The sequence below is a fragment of the Salmo salar genome, chromosome ssa17, assembly GCF_905237065.1.
Source record: "Salmo salar chromosome ssa17, Ssal_v3.1, whole genome shotgun sequence".
Lineage (NCBI taxonomy): Eukaryota > Metazoa > Chordata > Actinopteri > Salmoniformes > Salmonidae > Salmo > Salmo salar.
In genome coordinates, this window is record NC_059458.1 from 55,879,188 (window position 1) to 55,898,149 (window position 18,962).

The 18,962-nt window shown below is 44.2% G+C and overlaps 1 protein-coding gene across 1 annotated transcript in view; it reads right to left on the reverse strand.

Annotated features, from left to right (window-relative positions):
* LOC106576123 (pleckstrin homology domain-containing family A member 5-like) overlaps positions 1–18,962 on the reverse strand; it is a 181,238-nt gene that overhangs the window by 73,288 nt on the left and 88,988 nt on the right. Inside the window, 1 exon segment of the mRNA XM_045699744.1 lies at positions 4,034–4,117. Within this exon segment, the coding sequence (XP_045555700.1) occupies positions 4,034–4,117 (84 nt within the window).

An 18,962-nucleotide genomic window follows, 5' to 3' on the forward strand; every position in this document is an offset into this window, starting at 1 on the left:
AAAGTGCCTATAAGAACATCCAATAGTCAAAGGTATATGAAATACAAATCGTATAGAGAAAAATAGTCCTATAATTCCTATAATAAATACAACCTAAAACTTCTTACCTGGGAATATTGAAGACTCATGTTAAAAGGAACCACCAGCTTTCATATGTTCTCATGTTCTGAGCAAGGAACTTAAGTTAGCTTTCTTACATGGCACATATTGCACTTTTACTTTCTTCTCCAACACTTTGTTTTTGCATTATTTAAACCAAATTGAACATGTTTCATTATTTGAGGCTAAATTGATTTTATTTATGTATTATATTAAGTTATAATAAGTGTTCATTCAGTATTGTTGTAATTGTCATTATTACAAATAAATAAAAAATAAATAATACAAATAAATAAAAAATAATTACAAAAAAATAAATAAATAAATAATAAAAACAAAAATCGGCCAATTAATCGATATTGTCACAAATAATGTCGTTGTGTTGAAGGGAGGACCAATACGCAGCGGGAATGTGGATACTCATCTTTTTAACTTCTTTGGGCTAGGGGGCAGTATTTTCACATCCGGATAAAAAACGTACCCGATTTAATCTGGTTACTACTCCTGCCCAGTAACTAGAATATGCATATAATTATTGGCTTTGGATAGAAAACACCCTAAAGTTTCTAAAACTGTTTGAATGGTGTCTGTGAGTATAACAGAACTCATTTGGCAGGCAAAAACCTGAGAAGGTTTCATGCAGGAAGTGGCCTGTCTGACAAGGTGTTGTTGTTCTTGCTTCTGTTTATTGAAGAGTCAGGATCTTAGCTGTAACGTGACACTTCCTACGGCTCCAATAGGCTCTCAGAGCCCGGGAAAAACCTGAACGATGACGAGGCAGCCTCAGGCTGAAACACATAATCGCCTTGGCAAGTGGCCCATCAGAGGACAATGGAATTAGGCGCGTGCCCGATTCGACCCAGTGATATATTTTCCTTCGGCTGTTTACCTAATTGCAGATTCCCGGTCGGAATATTATCGCTTTTTTACGAGAAAAATGGCATAAAAATTGATTTTAAACAGCGGTTGACATGCTTCGAAGTACGGTAATGAAATATTTAGAAATCTTTTGTCACGAAATGCGCCGTGCGTGCGACCGTTATTTACCATTGGGATAGTGTCTAGAACGCACAAACAAAACGTCGCTGATGGAACATAACTATGGATTATTTTGGACCAAACCTACATTTGTTATTGAAGTAGAAGTCCTGGGAGTGCATTCTGACGAAGAACAGGAAAAGTAATCAAACTTTTCTAATAGTAAATGTGATTTTGGTGAAGGCTAAACTTGGTGGGTGTCTAAATAGCTAGCCCTGTGATGCTGGGCTATCTACTCAGAATATTGCAAAATGTGCTTCATCTGAAAAGCTATTTTAAAATCGGACATATCGAGTGCATAGAGGAGTAATGTATCTATAATTCTTAAAATAATTGTTATGCTTTTTGTGAACGTTTATCGTGAGTAATTTAGTAAATTGTTAGTAAATTCGCCGGAAGTTTGCGGGGGGTATGCTAGTTCTGAACGTCACATGCTAATGTAAAAAGCTGTTTTTTGATATAAATATGAACTTGATTGAACAAAACATGCATGTATTGTATAACATAATGTCCTAGGTGTGTCATCTGATGAAGATCATCAAAGGTTAGTGCTGCATTTAGCTGTCTTCTGGGTTTTTGTGACATTATATGCTAGCTTGAAAAATGGGTGTCTGATTATTTCTGGCTGGGTACTCTGCTGACATAATCTAATGTTTTGCTTTCGTTGTAAAGCCTTTTTGAAATCGGACAGTGTGGTTAGATTAACGAGAGTCTTGTCTTTAAATAGCTGTAAAATAGTCATATGTTTGAGAAATTGAAGTAAAAGCATTTCAAAGGTTTTGAAAATCGCGCCACAGGATTCAACTGGCTGTTACGTAGGTGGGACGAATTCGTCCCGCCTAGCCCAGAGAGGTTAATAAAACACGAGTAAAGCATCCACAGGAAAAAACAATAAACAATACTCACGACAAGAACAGTGTGGCAGGCTAAACAAAAGCAGTGCTTACAAACAACTACCCACAACCACAAAGAAAAACACACACCTGTTTATAGGACTCCCAATCAGAGGCAACTAGAAACACCTGCCTCCAATTGAGAGTCCAGCACCCAACCTACACATAGAAAACCTACCTAGAACCTACACACAACACAAAACCTCTGCCACGTCCTGACCAAAACGAATACAATTACTCCCTCTGCTGGTCAGGACGTGACAGGTATCGGCTTTTTTGGCCCTCCAATAATCGGTATCGGCGCTGAAAAATCATAATCGTTCGACCGCTAACTATCATATACTGTTATACTGTACTCTATATCAACTTCTGCCTACAATTGTATTACTAAAAGGATAATTTTAAGACTTAAACAAACAGTCTGTTTCCTTTCCATTACTAATGTATGTTTGATAATTATATAGATCTGATCATTTGTTGAAGAAATTGACCAACATCACCCTCTCTGTCACTCTCTCTGTCTCTCTCACACTGTCTGTCACGCTCGCTCACTCTCTCTGTCACGCTCGCTCGCTCTCTCAGTCACTCTCCATTCTCCACTATCACTACAGTGGTGGTTGGTCTTACAAAAACAATATATTGTCAACATAAAAAAAATATATGAACGACATCGTGATTTAGCACCACCAAATGGTATATTGTGCAGACTCTGGTTAGCTACCTAGCAGCTAACTAAGATTTAGCTGTCTGCAGTTCTGTTCATTCCTACTCAGTGCAGGATAGAGAAGGCAGTTGGAGGCAGGTGGAGGCTGAGAGACACCATTCTCTGTCTGTTTGGAAGGCTAGAGTAAACAACTCTGGCGTCTCTATACACATGCACGTACATGCCCGCACACACACAGCAAGCTAGACAGGGCAAACGGTATTGACTTTGCTGGAGGACAGCTTGCAGGGGGAGAAGAGAGAGGAGGGTGCATTGGGTAACACTGTCTGTTCCGGTTGAGGATGCTCCGGACAGCTCTAAAAGGCCTCTGAGCCTGAACCCCGAGATGTACACATACACACAAAGACAGACCTCTCTACTCCTACGCTCCTCCCTCGCTTCTCCTCCCTCCATCCTCTCTCTACCGTGGGCGTTTATGGAACATGTGTCTGAGAGCCCTTATCAGAGCTCGGCAATAAAGATGATTGGAGAAGTAGCAACGCTGCCTTCCATTTCCAAATCCTCTCCAAGAGTTCTGCAGTTGAACCAAACACACTCCCGTTTCCCTTCAGATTGAGTTTGAGCCACAGACAGGTAAGGTGAATGGTGAAGCAGCAACGCAGCCTTCCATTTCAAAAGTCTCCGGTCTCGCTGAACTACAAGCAGCTAAACCCAAACCAAACTCACATTTCCCTGTGATTTCTTAACGTTTCTTTAGAAGAAGGGAGACAGAGGCATAGTTCATCCATCTTCCGCAGGGTGCTTTGTGTGAAGCGGAGGTCTGGCACTCTGGATCAGACGTCACAAGACTCTTCAACACCTCCAGGAGTACAATGCACTCTATATTCCATAAAAGCCACTCTTCTCACAGCGTCTCAGTCAATTTACAATGGCATAAAAGCTCAAACTGTGAATATATGCCATTGTGAATACATGCGCAACTACTGAATGAATATTTGATGTAAACACGACATAACCAATTTAGTACATCATTTAACATGTAATATACTGTGGCGTGATCTGACAGTAATGTGGGCCTTGAAGCATTACTGGAGGACAACGTTGTGTGTTTTATAAGTTTCATATGAATGTGATTTGTTGAAAACTTCCCTGTATTTCAACTCACACTGTGACATTCATCTTTTGCCATAAAGAATGGACACACGATGGCAGGGGTGAGCCCAACCCGGCATTATAGGTTCATGTGTGTGCATGTAAGTCCACTTGTGGGTATGTCATTCCACTGGCATGTATGTTCCAGTCATTCCACTGGTCAGGGAGTGGGAGAGAAGAGACTTACTGTTCGTTGACGACAAAGATGCAGTTGTCTTGTGAAGGAAGACCAGAGACTGGATGCTTACAGGTCACCTTCCGCTCATTGTGACTAGAGAGAGAGAGAGGTGGGGGAGAGGGATGGGGGGGCAGGGAGAGAAAGGGATAAGGGCGGTAAGAGAGAATAGAGAGGGCACATTAGACCACCAAAATCATACATGGAGTAGACTTAATAACAGCATTGTTAACCATATTACCCATTGTCAACCAGCCAATAGTAACCATATTACCCATTGTCAACCAGCCAATAGAAACCATATTACCCATTTGTCAACCAGCCAATAGAAACCATATTACCTATTTGTCAACCAGCCAATAGTAACCATCATACCCATTGTTAACCAGCCAATAGTAACAATATTACCCATTTGTCAACCAGCCAATAGTAACCATATTACCCATTTGTCAACCAGCCAATAGAGGAGCAGTAGGACGATGAGGATTAGTGTCTCTCTCCACACTACACAATGTCCTGTTGAAGAACAACGAACAGCAGACACAATGCCTACACACCTTGAGTGGGGGGTGGTGCTGAACTTCAGCATGGCAGCCCATCTGTTTTCTGACCTAGGTCAAACACTGTTCTATACAGCACCATCTAACATAGTTCTTCCACTGACACTATCCTCTCTTCTCTTCTCTCACGTGACGAACAGCTACCCAGCCCAGCCGTGGATCTTCAACACTGCTGCAGAATACAAATGATCTACCCCTCCCTAGAAGCCCCTAACTGCTCCAGTCATATGCCCTAGATCACAAGAGCACAGCTAACAGGCTGTTTCACAGCAAGTTGTGACCTATCTATAAATACAATTACAGCACCACAGCCAGTCAGACAGAGAGAACACAGACAGAACACAGACAGAACGAGAGACCTCTGTAGCCGGCCCTCTGTAAGACACAAGCAGAGTGGAGTGGAGGGGAGGCAGGGGAACGCTTAGTGCTGATAAAGACTAGAGAGAACAGAGCTCTCCTTTCTGCTCCAAAGATGCAGCCATGCACACACACACACTGAGGGTAGGAGGACAGACTGTACAGACAGAGAATACGCTTGTCTCATGGATTTAACAGTTCTCTAGGCTCATCTGGACATGGATGGGTATCTGAAAGAGAGAGTGTACTGTATATTTATCAGTTGCTTCTCTCTGGGAGGCCTCAGTGTGGGCTGGGACACACACTGTATGATGCCATGGACCCACACACACACACACCGTATATGATATCCCTGCAGGCGTACCGAGTGTCTCAGCTGGGCTGTAGTTAGCTAGGCTTGTGGCTGAAACACCTGGTTTCATCTGTAACTTGCTAAAATACCACTGCCACACACACACACACACACACTGGCATTCTCCACTGCTGTAGGGCCTGCTGTAGCTCTTGTGCAATACAACACACTTCAGTTAATTCAACACTGGAGCAAGAGGATAGTCTGGCCTGCAGGAGTCACAGATGGAGATGGAACACTCCTCTCTCTCTACGGATCGGTCTCCTACTAAGGCCATGCCAGGGGGTCTGCCGGGCTAATCTGCCCAGTGAAGCAGCAGTGTTCGTGGGCTTGGTCTCTGGACTGTGGCCCTGCTGGAAATGTTCCAGTCCTGCCATCCAGGACACAGTCACAGCTGAGCCACAGAGACATGTCGTCTGTACTGTCTATTATTAACTGCGCTCCATGTCTCCCATCTGTCACAGAGAATCACAAAGCACAATCACTCAGAACCACGACATGATAGGATCTGCTTTTATTCATCACTTCCTGGAGATTACCCAAGTGCATGTGTGTGTAAGTGAGTGTGTGTATGTGTGTGTGTGTGTGTGTCAAGGCTGCGGAGACACCACCAGGGGGTCTCAGAAGTGTTTCCACTTGGCCTTTTTTCCCCCCACTTCGAGTAACAAGAAATCAAGATGGCAATGTGGAGGGGGAAGCTGTACTTTCTCTTTGGTTCGACATGAAAGCGGTGCGAAGACAATGATCATCAGTCAGAAAATCAAACAACTGCATCCTCCATGGGTCTCCAGTATCAGAGAGCAACATCCATTTCCACTGGTTAAAAGGAAAAGTAATAATGTATTTCTAGCCTCTGAGGACAACTTATATACACTCACTGTCAGACTCAGTCATGCTAAAAGTAATAACGTATCATGAAATTACAACCTGGGGCTTGTCAATTAAAGCAGCAACAGACTTCAGCCTCTGAGCCAAAACACATATATAAATGACCAACAAAAATATTACCTCAGATTTTATGCACCATTTTCCCTCCCAGATACACTGGTGTTATTATGTGTGATGTGGGGCAAGCCATGCCATAACTAGCCGTAACTTGAATTACTGCTGGATCACACCACACACACATTGCTTAGAGTCGACAGAGGAGGCTGAGGCAGAGAGAGATAACGATCACCTTGAATTACAGCCATTAAATAAGTCCGCAGAGTACCTTAGTGTCCTCTTCAGCGAGGCATCACATAACTATCAACAGTGGCTGTATGTTTTACTGATTTTCTGACCATTGCAAGGTGAAACAACAGAAGGGTTTGAAGTACTGAATTATATTGAATTCTTTTGAATAGCTTTTCTGTTACCCCCCTCCCGCAGAAAGAGGATGATCTATTCTCTTTAACATGCAAGCAACGTTGAGTACAAGGACAGGAGCTGAATTGTAAACAGACAGGGAAATAAACCAGAGAGAGCAGTGTTTTATGTCACCGCTTTTTTCTGAAATGTCATTGTTTCTGCTCCGGTGACTGGTCTGTTGCAGCGCTAGGTAGGTAGGTAGGTAGGTAGGTGGCCTAGCGGTTAAGAGCGTCGGGTCAGTAACCGAAGAGGTTGCTGGTTCGAATCCCCGTGCCGACAAGGTGAAAAATCTGTCTATGTGCCCTTGAGCAAGGTACTTAACCCCAACAGCTCCACGGTCGCCTTCAATAATGACTGATCCCTGGCCGTGACCCACTCCACTCTCCGTGACCCACTCCACTCTCAGTGGGGAGTTGGGATATGAAACAACAAAAAAATAACCATTTCACATCTCGCACTCGAACAGCAGTGAAACAGTACAAATATAAGTACCCCCCCATTTGACCTTCGAGGTCGGTAGGCAATAAGGAACATACCGTGAGGATTACACCACCTGTCAACTGTCTGTCCAACAGGAATGTGAAAAACTCCAGGGCATTTAATCTCAAAGAAAAACTCCTAGCCCTACCGATAACGGATGCCTTCAAACTCTGAAACAGCCTGTGTTCAGTAGGGCACACTGTAGAAACACGTTTTGGAAGGGAAAATCTGTGTTCTTATTGTACAAGTATTCCCAGAATGTTTCCTTCACAGTGGAATGTTGTTTGCCATCACGCTGAAGTCAACCCAGGTCTCAGTATGGCCTCTGATTAGTCTTCTCGGTGTTATGCTAATTGTGCTTGGTAGGAAGGACTGAGGGACCGAGAGAAATAATGTGTTTATTGGAAAACGCTGATAAAAATCAACAGGCACTTCTTCCACCTCTTCATCCCTCCCTGCCGCCTGCTAACACGCAGCACAGCACAACATTACAAATCACCCTAATTGGCTGTAAACAATTTTTCAAACGCCGGCCGCTGGCGATGATGGAGGGAGATTGGGAGAGAAAACAGAGAGAGAGAGAGCGAGCGAGAGAGAGATTCAGACCAGAGATAGAGACCGAGAGAGGGAGAGATATAGACTAAACTGAGAAAGAGCACAGGAGAAGTAATCACCCAAAAACAGAAAAGGGGGATGAGGGGGTGAGTGGAAGAGAGGAAGGGAGGATGAGGAGGAGAGGAAGCGGGGATGAGGAGGAGAGTGGAGGATGTGGAGAGGGCCAGCGGGAGTCTGCTACTCTCTGATAAGTGCCCCAGTGCGTTGTGGGTAATAACAAGCCCTTGTGTGAGGATTGTGGTGGTTGTTTCTTTATTATTAAATGAGGAGAGACAAACTTATCACACAAGTCAGAGTAATACTTAAACTAAATCTTTATTCGCTTATTAATAAGGAGAGCAGGTTACACACACACACGTGAATGTTGTGAGTGCTCTGGTCAACGAAGGACTGGTCGACGAAGCACCCTCAGATGATTCGTCAAGAGCCCCGACACATCTTTTATAGCAAAAATACACCCCCTTAGTCTACATGACAAACAACAGATGTGTGGAATGGGTCACAAGGTTAGGATTTGTATGAACGCAATTAATAATTCACAGCAGACAGTATCTGCTGTAAAGACTGTTCTCATTGTGTGGAAACCAGGGTCTGGCCCCCAAACAAGGTTCCCCTCATCATTATCTATACCCGGGCCATCTCCACCCTGGTACCTCCCAGCACACAAACACCAACTCATGCAATGGAATGCTGTCTTTCGGCGTTATCACCAAAAGGCATTGTAAATAAACTGGGCACCCAGAGTCCAAACGCAGAAGACCATGCACGAGTGTTCTAAGACCCCTATTCCATAAAACAACCATTTGATGCAATACCAGTATTATAACATAAGCTTGTAATTTCGCTCTCACAGGAGCATACACACCACTGTCATAGGGCCTACATAACCCTGACATAAGAGGTCAGGAGCAGGAGGAGCCCCATCAATCTTATGATGACAGCTAATCCATAAGACGTCAGAAACATTCAACCACATGTAAAATGTCAGACCATGTTTGTTCCCCTGCATGTATGATTCGCTCTGCTCTAAATGCCAAGTGAAATGTTACCTTGGTCAAATGGCAATAGCGCAGGCCAGGGCCGGGCCCTTCTAAATGTCTTCCTCCACAGCGGATGAATGACAAGTCTTCTGATGTGCAAAGTGTGTTTACGTCTCAGTGTTCGGTTCTGTACAGGCCCGGCATTGAGAGAACAATGTGTCCATATTCAGACCCTTGTCTCAGTATTCTGCTATTATAAAGGCTGAGGGTCAGTCAACAATTGCTAATCCGCTCCCTGTAGAGCCCCCTGCCATTCACACTGCACCCTCTGGCACCGCTGCGTAACCTTTCAGAAAGGCCACTGAGACAGACCTTCCTCATTTCCCGTGCACTCTCTCTATCCCTCTCTCCCCACGCCTCGCTCTCGCTCTATTCAACATCCTCTCTCCCTCTCTGCATCCTGCTCGCTCTCTCAGCATTCAGAGTAGCACTCTGACTCACCCATGACATGTACTGTACACCTTTCCTAGGGAGGAGAAAAGCTCTTTAAAAACCGTCAGATACTGCCTCCACTGCACACAACCCAGGCTGCAGCAAACACACGCACACGCACATGCACACACCAAAACAACCACTGTAGGGTTTGGCTTTGGTTGGCAGTATTCTAAACAATAACAAAAAGCACTTCTAATTGCCATCAAGCGGATGCCATCTTAATTTTCCTTCCTTTCATCATCGTCAGCAGATCTATGAATAAACAGTCCTCCTACAGAACGCCATCCTCTCTTCTGTTCCTCGTGTTAATGTGATGCCTTCCATGGCAGTATGTACTCTACATGACCAAAAGCATGTGGCCACCTGCTCGTTAAACATCTCAATCCAAAATCATGGCCATAAATATGGAGTTGGTCCCCCCCTTTGCTGCTATAAACAGCCTCCACTCTTCTGGGAAGGCTTTCCACTAGATGTTGGAACATTTCTGTGGGGACTCACTTCCATTCAGCCACAAGAGCATTAGTGAGGTCAGGCACTGATGTTGGGCGATTAGGCCTGGCTCACAGTTGGAGTTCGAATTCATCTGAATGGTGTTCAATGGGGTTCAGGTCAGGGCTCTGTGCAGGCCAGTCAAGTTCTTCCCAACCGATATTGACAAACCATTTCTGTATGGTCCTCGCTTTTTGCACGGGGGTATTGTCATGCTGAAACAGGAAAGGGCATTCCCCAAACTGTTGCCACAAAGATGGAAGCACAGAATCGTCTAGAATGTCATTGTATGCAGTAGCGTTAAGATTTCCCTTCACTGGAACTTAGGGGACTAGCCGAACCATGAAAAACAGCCCCAGACCATTATTCCTCCTCCACCAAACTTTACAGTTGGCACTATGCATTCGGGCAGGTAGTGTTCTCCTGGCATCCACCAAACCCAGATTCATCCGTCAGACTGCCATCACTCCAGAGAACGCGTTTCCACTGCTACAGAGTCCAATGGTGGTGAGTTTTACACCACTCCAGCCGACGGTTGGCATTGCGCATGGTGATCTTAGGCTTGTGTGCAACTGCTCGGCCATGGAAACCCATTTCATGAAGCTCCCAACAAACAGTTCTTGTGCTGACGTTGCTTCCAGAGGCAGTTTGGAACTCGGTAGTGAGTGTTGCAACCGAGGACAGACGATTTTTACGCGCTACAGCACTCGGTGGTCCAAAAGGGGGCATCCTATGACGGTGCAACGTTGAAAGTCACAGAGCTCTTCAGTAAGGCCATTCGGCTGCCAATGTTTGTCTTTGGAGATTGCACGGCTGCTCAATTTTATATACCTGAAAAAGCCAAATCCACTAATTTGAAGGGGTGTCCACATACTTCTGTATATATAGTGTATCTGTTGAGGCAGCCCACTGTGCTATGATGAGGTTTGGTGACAGTCTCTCCAACACAGAGACGCCTTCTGTTAGAAGAGCCACTAACTAAAAACTCCAACAAGCACTTCAATTAAATCACAACTACACATTGACATAAGAACGAAATCCTAGTGCCGCTACACGAGAATGCCACACTCTACCACTATTAACTGAAAAGCCTATCGAGGGACAAAACACCTTGTATCATTTGAAATGAACATTAAGTGCACTAAAACAGTTAGGCTATTACTTACAGTACCAGGGAGCACCTACTGTAAAACAACAGGATCCAGGGTGAGCTAAGCTAAGGCAGATAGCTAATACAAAGCTGATTCCCACTAGCTGCCCTCCACATCACCGACAACTTGCTAAAGCTCATTTTTTGAGAAGGGGGACGAGAACAAATCTCCTTTGTTGCTCAATCAAAAAGTAATTCCTACACATACAATTCATAATCAGGTTAAGAGTGAGAGCTTGGGCTGATAATACAGTACGCAGTGTGACAAGTCCAGGGCCAATGTTTACATACCAGCTGATTTGATATAGATTTGCGTCCCAAATGGCACTTATTCCCTATATAGCGCACTAGTTTTGACCACAGCTCTATGGACCCTTGTCAAAAGTAGTGCACTACGTAGGGAATAGGGTGCCATTTGAGATGTACATAGTCTCCTGTAGGGGTATGACGTTTAAACAAATGTGTGATCATTAAACTTTAGAATGTTACTACAAAATTGAAATCACAGTGCCGTTATCACAAAACTACCACTAACAGGTCCTGATAATCATCATACTGGCAAAACATTTTTTTTTTAACAAATACCTAAACACAACAATGCTGTAAGTAGCTGAACACCTTTCAAATGATTTGCCACAGATATAAAGCGCTCCGCACGTCATCATCGTTAACAGTTGGAATAGCAGAGTGAGAAAGGCAAGCGACAGCTGCGAAGTCCTGTATGGCAGTACTTTGAGAGGTTAAATGAGAAGGTGATGAAATGTAAACTTTTGCGAGGTGGAATTGAGCTACAGTGGCAGTACAGGAGCTGAAAGGGAGGCACCGTGAGACCCAAGCCGTCGCTAGCAGCAGTGCTTTGAGGGACGATGTGAGAAAAACACAGCACAGATTGCAGTTGATATGCAGCCATTGTAAATGGTAGAGGATGTCGGCTTCAATGCCCTAACGACATATCTAGAACCAGACTACTAGATGCCATGTCGAAAAAACGTGATGGCCTTGGAGTAAATTGTACAATGATTGCTCTTCAAGTACAAAACACACACTTTCAAACAACATACGTGGCCTTAACACAACATGTGGTTGGACATCTATGAACACCCCGTTATACATCACTGAAACGAGCCCTCACATTGATGGGAAGTATACTGACAACAGAACATTGAGAGTCACAACAGAGAACCTAGAACGGCATTAATACCGTCGTTGCTGAGTGGGTGGAGGACAGCAGTAAGGTGAACGCTGTCTGGTAGGTAGCCAGGAATCCAGTGGATTGAACTGCATTGCCCCCTAGCGGTCACACCTATTGTAAATTCACCTCATTATGGGTTTTTTCCCCTTCATTTTTTCCCGTTTAAACTACAAAACAAATGTCAGTTTAAACATTAAGAACATTTTTACATGCGTTACGTCCCTAGTTACCTGTGACAGTATGACAGACTCTTAACGTAAATTCTGGCCAGCACACCGGTATTCAACACTTGGTCCTGGATTCCCAGAGTAGAAATGACATTTCAACAAGGTGGCATTTAAAATGACATGGCAATCTCCTTTAGCCTTTTCTAATCTGCAAATAACAGTCTGCTATAACCCATCCATACGAATGGATGATAATTATGAATACACACACAACACAGACTTGTAGCAACTAGCTTCTATAGCTCGGCACTGCAACAGCATATGGACTCCGATTCACCTCAGAGAGCAGAAAATAACCCACAGTTACATATTAAATAATGCAGTCAGGAAAACAGCACGGATAAAACCCAAACAAGTCAAACTGCTGAGGTATTTCATCCTCTGCTGAGTGTGTTGCCAATAGTAACCGCCACGGCAGATGGCTGATGTTATGTAGTTCTATGGCGGGGGGGAAATGGAATGCCAGGCTGTGAATGGTTCAGAGCAACTTTATTTGATTTTCATGTCTAGATAGAAGGACAGTTCAAAAGAAGACGTGGGAAAATAACAGATACATAAAATTAATAACAGATGGAAGAAATTAGGTCAGGATTGGGCCACAGAGGTGAGCGGCTTCAGTCAGGGTCACCATGGAGACGGAACTAGAGTGCCACATGTTGCCCTCTGTCTGTCAGTCCGTCAGTACATCCATCCAAGGTCCTGTCAACCACTTTCTGTGTCTCTAATGGCACCTTGGTCCCTAATATAGTGCACTACTTTTGATCAGAACAGAGCCCTTATATGCTTGTGGCTCATGGGGCAAAAGTCGTGCACTTACAGGGAATAGGGTGTCTGCCAACGGGCTCCTCTTGTCCTTGTGATGGAGATGCTTGGAGTCTTACAGTGCTCTAATTTCTCTGACTTCTCTTAATTGGTCCAGTTGATAAATAGGGCATTAAATCAGGTGAACACATCCATTACTGACTGACGGACGGACTGACAGACGGACTGACAATCTTCATATTACATTCGCTTTGGTCTTCCAACAATATGCGGGAGGAAACAGCACAATAGCCACAAACTGCGACGTGAATTAACTATATTTAGCCTATATTCCCGGTATAGCCCCAGCTTAATCTGCATTGGATGGCTCTTAAATGCACTGCTACTCACAGAATGTTTGAGATAAAGTTATGGTACTGTGTGCATTTCATAAAATGCTCACAGTCCATCAAATGCTCACAGTCCATCAACCAATAATACTGCTGTCACACCCTGATCAGTTTCACCTGTCCTCGTTATTGTCTCCACCCCCTCCAGGTGTAGCTTGTTTTCCCCAGTGTATTTATCCCTGTGTTTCCTGTCTCTCTGTGTCAGTTCGCCTTGTATGTTTCCAAGTCAACCAGCGGTTTTACCGTTCTCCTGCTTTTTGCATTCTCATTTTTCTAGTCCTCCCAGTTTTGACCCTTGCCTGTTTCTGGATTCTGTACCTGCCTGCCTGACTATTCTGCCTGCCTTGACCACGAGCCTGTCTGCCACTCTGTACCTCCTGGACTCTGATCAGGTCTTGACCTTTTTGCCTGTCCACGACCAGTCTCTTGCCTACCCCTTTGGATTAATAAACATTAAGACTCCAACCATCTGCATCCTGTGTCTGCATTTGGGTCTCGCCATGATATCGCATGCCTCTGATTCTTTTCCTGTGTTTGGTTCAGACTGCGTTCTCACCTGCAGCCAACCACACCATGGTAAGAATGGAATGGGACCGAGAACACCCTTTTTGAGTGAACCACGGTGCGTTGTTTAGCGCACTCCTGAGTGCAGATGGTGTCCACAACAGTCTGACCTAAGGGTGAAAGTTCCCTAAAAGTCTACCTTCCTTTAAATAAATTCTATAAGCCCACACACAGAAAATGTCTGGATACTTAAAGTAATTACGTGTATCCCCAAATGGACAAGGGCATGGTGAGATTGATAGCTGCTTAATTCCAAATGGTAGAAACAGAAACTTCCTAATTAATAGAGCAGAGGAACCCTGACAGAGGAGTGTAGGGAGACAAATCAACATGGACTCAGAGAGCTGACCAATGAGATGCATGGAGCTGGCTGAGCGAAATACATGGTCCCTTTGGCATCACTGAACCCCAGCTTGTTAATACAACTTTAATCTGATTCCCAATGGGACGCAGGGAACAGCCTGACACCCCTAACGACCCGCTGTACACCACAGGAAAGAGAGCGATAACATGGCTCCAGAATGAGACGGAATAGCAACAATTTGATGGAGAGAAATGGAGACAAGCTCCCATTCTATTATCCCCAAGGGGTCTGGGCAGGTTAAATGAACTATAGACAGATAGAGGAGAGCAAAAGAGAGGCTGAGTAACAGCGGCTATGGGATGCTGTAAGCAAATAGAGCTGAATGCATGATACTAAATATAACAATCAAATACAATAACATTTACAGTTTCATAATTTAACCCTGTCTTTTAAGATTGCTTTAGCCTACTATCCTATTGGCATTGTTACACAAAGCAGCAACGACAGAGCACAGTATATCACAACAAATGGTAGAGTTCCCTATATGGAAGAATCTGAGCATCAGTCCTATTTTGAGCAGGCATCCAGTGTGTACTTCATAAAATATGCATAATGTATGACAGCGCGTGGGCTACCGTGAAATATAGCCTGTCATACCAACAAGGCATCACATTACCGCACTCATAAATAACAATGCCATTATTTAATTATTTCAATAGCCTATAGAATAAACAAATCATATCCAAGCATGACTACAGAACATTACTAAATCATCTCCGGATAGTGTTTACTTACGAGAGGACGCCTGCGGTGGAGAAGCCAGTAAAACTGGTGAAATAAACGCAGTCTTTCCAGATGCGGACTGGGTGAGAGCAGCGCACTTCAGTGACCGCTCACTGACTGGCGCGCTCTTCCTCGCCCGCTCTGTTAAATGCGCGCCGCCGACCGAGCTGGAACAAATCTGCCGCGCTGTGCGTTTGTGACTTTCAAACCTAATTGAAGCGCGATGTAATGCACGGATAAATTGAATCGTTCAGAGCAGATGTGTCATCACGTGTGCGTTGAAAAACACGGAAGAGGCTACAGATATTACGAGCGGGGTGCCTGGCTGTATATGTGTGACCGCTGGTGGCGTGCAAAATGCAGTAGACACACGCAAGTTAACAGGCTCATCTCAATGTAAACTATAGACCTAATCTTTTAGAGCTATCGGAACATTACATGGTAACAAAATGACATCTAATGCATGGCGTCTCCTGAGTGTAAATAATAAGGTAAGCCTACATGCTTCTGCTCCAAAGCTAGGCCTATATCATTAACTTAATGCGTGATGTTCCTCTGGAGTCCCATCTAACATGTATTCATTCCAGGCTGTGATATGATGTGTTACTATAACACAGTGCACTACAGTGTGTAAATGGATAACAAGATCCTGAAGTTCAACCACAAGCCAGGGCTCTTTCTAATAGAAAGCAGACAATGGTTGTGGAGGGGCTAATCTGCTCCCCCCAGCTTAGTGCTGTTATTCAGGCCTGGAGGAGGAGAGGAGGAGCAGTGGTGATGGAGAGGAGAGGGGATGCCGGGGGCACAATGGCTCCAGAGAGAGGACTTGTTTAGTGTGTATGTGTGTCGGGAAAAGAGACAGGACGCCAGCTTAAACCAGGGTAGGAGAAGGCTGAGAGTAAGGCTCATCACTACATATTCTCTCTACACAGAAAACTCTATTGAACCCTGCTGGGGCTCCTCAATAGTTTTAAATAGCAGAGGAAAACAACCAACCTGGCATGGTTAAGAAAACCAACTAGAATTTCAACAACTACAATTGGTGCCACAACTAGAATTGGTGCCACAACTAGAATTTCTCAGAATTTCTCCCCTATGTGGAAGCTAGGTGAATTGTAACAGCAATAGGCTGCATTCAAAACCAATCTCCCCCATCCCATTTTCCCATAACATGGCGGAGACTCGTGCTTGAGCCTTTTACTTTAGGTTTCGGTCAACCGGCTTCAAAAAATATACTTTTCATTATTGAAAAGATTTTTACAGCGATGATTCCCTAAACTATTCAGTGCTTGTTTTGCCACAAACTGAAATTAAGTGTTCAGTAAAGAATTTTAGCAACCAGGAAATGACAGAGCAATTTCTACATTGGCCACTTGACCTAGATGATAACAGCCACAAAGTCAAAACAGCTTTCACATTTTGATAACAGATGCAACTTCGGCAGGAGAAATCAATAGGCAAATATCAGTCAACCACAACGGCCTTCCCTGTGGCTCAGTTGGTAGAGCATGTTGTTTGCAACGCCAGCATGGTGTGTGCAACGCCAGGGTTGTGGGTTCGATTCCCATGGGGGGGCCAGTACAAAAAAAATAATATATATATAAATATAAATAAAATAAATTAAAAAATGCATGAAATGTATGCTTTCACTACTGTAAGTCGCTCTGGATAAGAGCGTCTGCTAAATGAATAAAATGTAACACTGGTGGTTAAGTAATACTGTGAAACACTATAATTCCACTATTACTCCAGATATATTATGGGCATTTTCTGAAATTACAATGCAACATTTAAAAAAAATCCTGTGTAGCACCTTTGATGCTGACTCATAGAATGCCGTCTCGTATAAAACTCAGAGGAACAACCTGACCTGAACTCCGCCAGATAGAAGGGAGGTGGGAGGAAGGCGTGATGGTGAGGGAGGATGAACAATACCCATTGGCAGTGATGAGGTCAGTAGAATGGAAAAGTCCGCTAGATCCACCCTGCTTCAACTGTCCAGGAAACAACAGGGGGCATGCGTTTGAAGTCTAAACCCATATGTGCGTCCCAAACGGCACCCTATTTCCAATATAGTGCACTACTTTTGACTAAAACTCTAAATTCAGAATTCTACATTTTTTGTATTTTTATTTAAAATACTCCCAGTAAGTGTATCTGTCCAAACCCAGAGGCAGCGCCCACCGGACGTATGGTACTTGATTTGAAAAACGTCTGCGCAGTATTTTATCAAGTAAAATGTCTGCTAATTAAAGAGATTGCTGAGTTTCAGCTGTCGGCATTACATATCCATCTCCTTCTGTTGATAAGTGAAACAAGCTTCTAAGCAGAATATTTTGGTTAGCAGCCATCTGTATGCAGAGACCAAGTAAGCAGAGACCGACAAACTTGCAAAAGTGCGCACGCACGCACACACACACACAAACAGACGTAAGCACACACCACGACGAGGAGATAAAGGAGTGAATCAATGACAAGAGCCTATGGGCGTTGGAGATGGTGTGACTGTATTATCATATGTAGGTTCTCTGGTCTCTGCTGCTGTGTGCCAGTCAGCAAGTGGTAAAGGAGATAGAGTTAACAAAGGCCTCTTCTATCCTCCTGTCTTCTCTCCTCTCCCCACTATAACTGTCACAAAGAGATTACGGACGTGTTCCTATAAAACCCAAAATAGTTTCATATTTTTTGGCCGACTACATTTCCTGTTCTGTTTTTTTAAGGAGCTGCGATTAAATGTAAAAAAAAAAAGTTCCATCAACAAAGTTGTACTTTAACTTCTTATCTAATGTGATGAGTTTGAACCTGTAAAACCCAATGCCCTTAACCTTAATGTATCCTGTAGGTTAGTGTTTCCCAACCCTGGTCCTCCAGTACCCCAAACAGTACACATGCTTATTGTAACCCTGGACAAGAACAGCTGTCCAACTAATCATCAAGCCCTGAGTTGAATGAGGTGTTTGTCAAGAGCTACAATGAAACTGTGTACTGTTGGGGGGTACTGGAGAACCAGGGTTGGGAGACTGCTGTAGGCAACCTGAATTCATTAGAGTGAGATGCTAGTTCAGAGCAGATACAGTATTTAACAATGGGGGCAGAAACAGAAACAGAGGGAGGAGGGTAGTCAGTAACCCCAACAGAGAGAGGGGGGAGAGAGAGTCGTCTCAAATGGTACCCTATATAGTTCACTACTTTTGACCTGAGCCCTATGCTGGCCCTGGTCAAAATGAATGTACTATGTAGAGAATAAAGGTGCCATTTGGACACACAGGGAGTTACTCTCCTGTCATAGTGATACTTACTAGGGAATTTTAACAGGCTAGGAGAGGAGAGGGCAATAACACGAAGGTCAGTCACTGAAACAGCCTGCTTGTTACCCTCAGACAGAGGTCTTTAATGAAGCCAATATAAACAGTATGTTCATTAGAGGATTAGCATTAGCAGCAGGGGTAAACACTGATGGCTGAGTTGTGGTAGAGAGTTTCAATAGAGAGGCTGTACGAGGTTGATAACACACACACACACACACACACACACACACACACACACACACACACACACACACACTACTCTGCTCTTCACACACACGTGACTTGTCTGTTTGGTCACGTGTTGCCCAGACAGGTTGCCGGGGCAACAGGTGAGGTAGGCCACAGTGCAGCAACGTGACATTTACTGTGTCCTTTAGCAGAGGGAGGGAGGGAGGATAGAGAGGAGAGGGAGTAGAGATGGTTTGAGAGGATGGATGAAGTAATAGGGAAGGGAGTGGGGGAGAAGATGGGGAAGCGATTGAGGAAAGGATGGGAGATCATAAGATGATTGAGGGTGGCTTGTGGGTGGATGGAGGGAGGAGAGGAAGGATAGCAGGCAGCCAGGCTTGGCTGTCCTGCTCCAC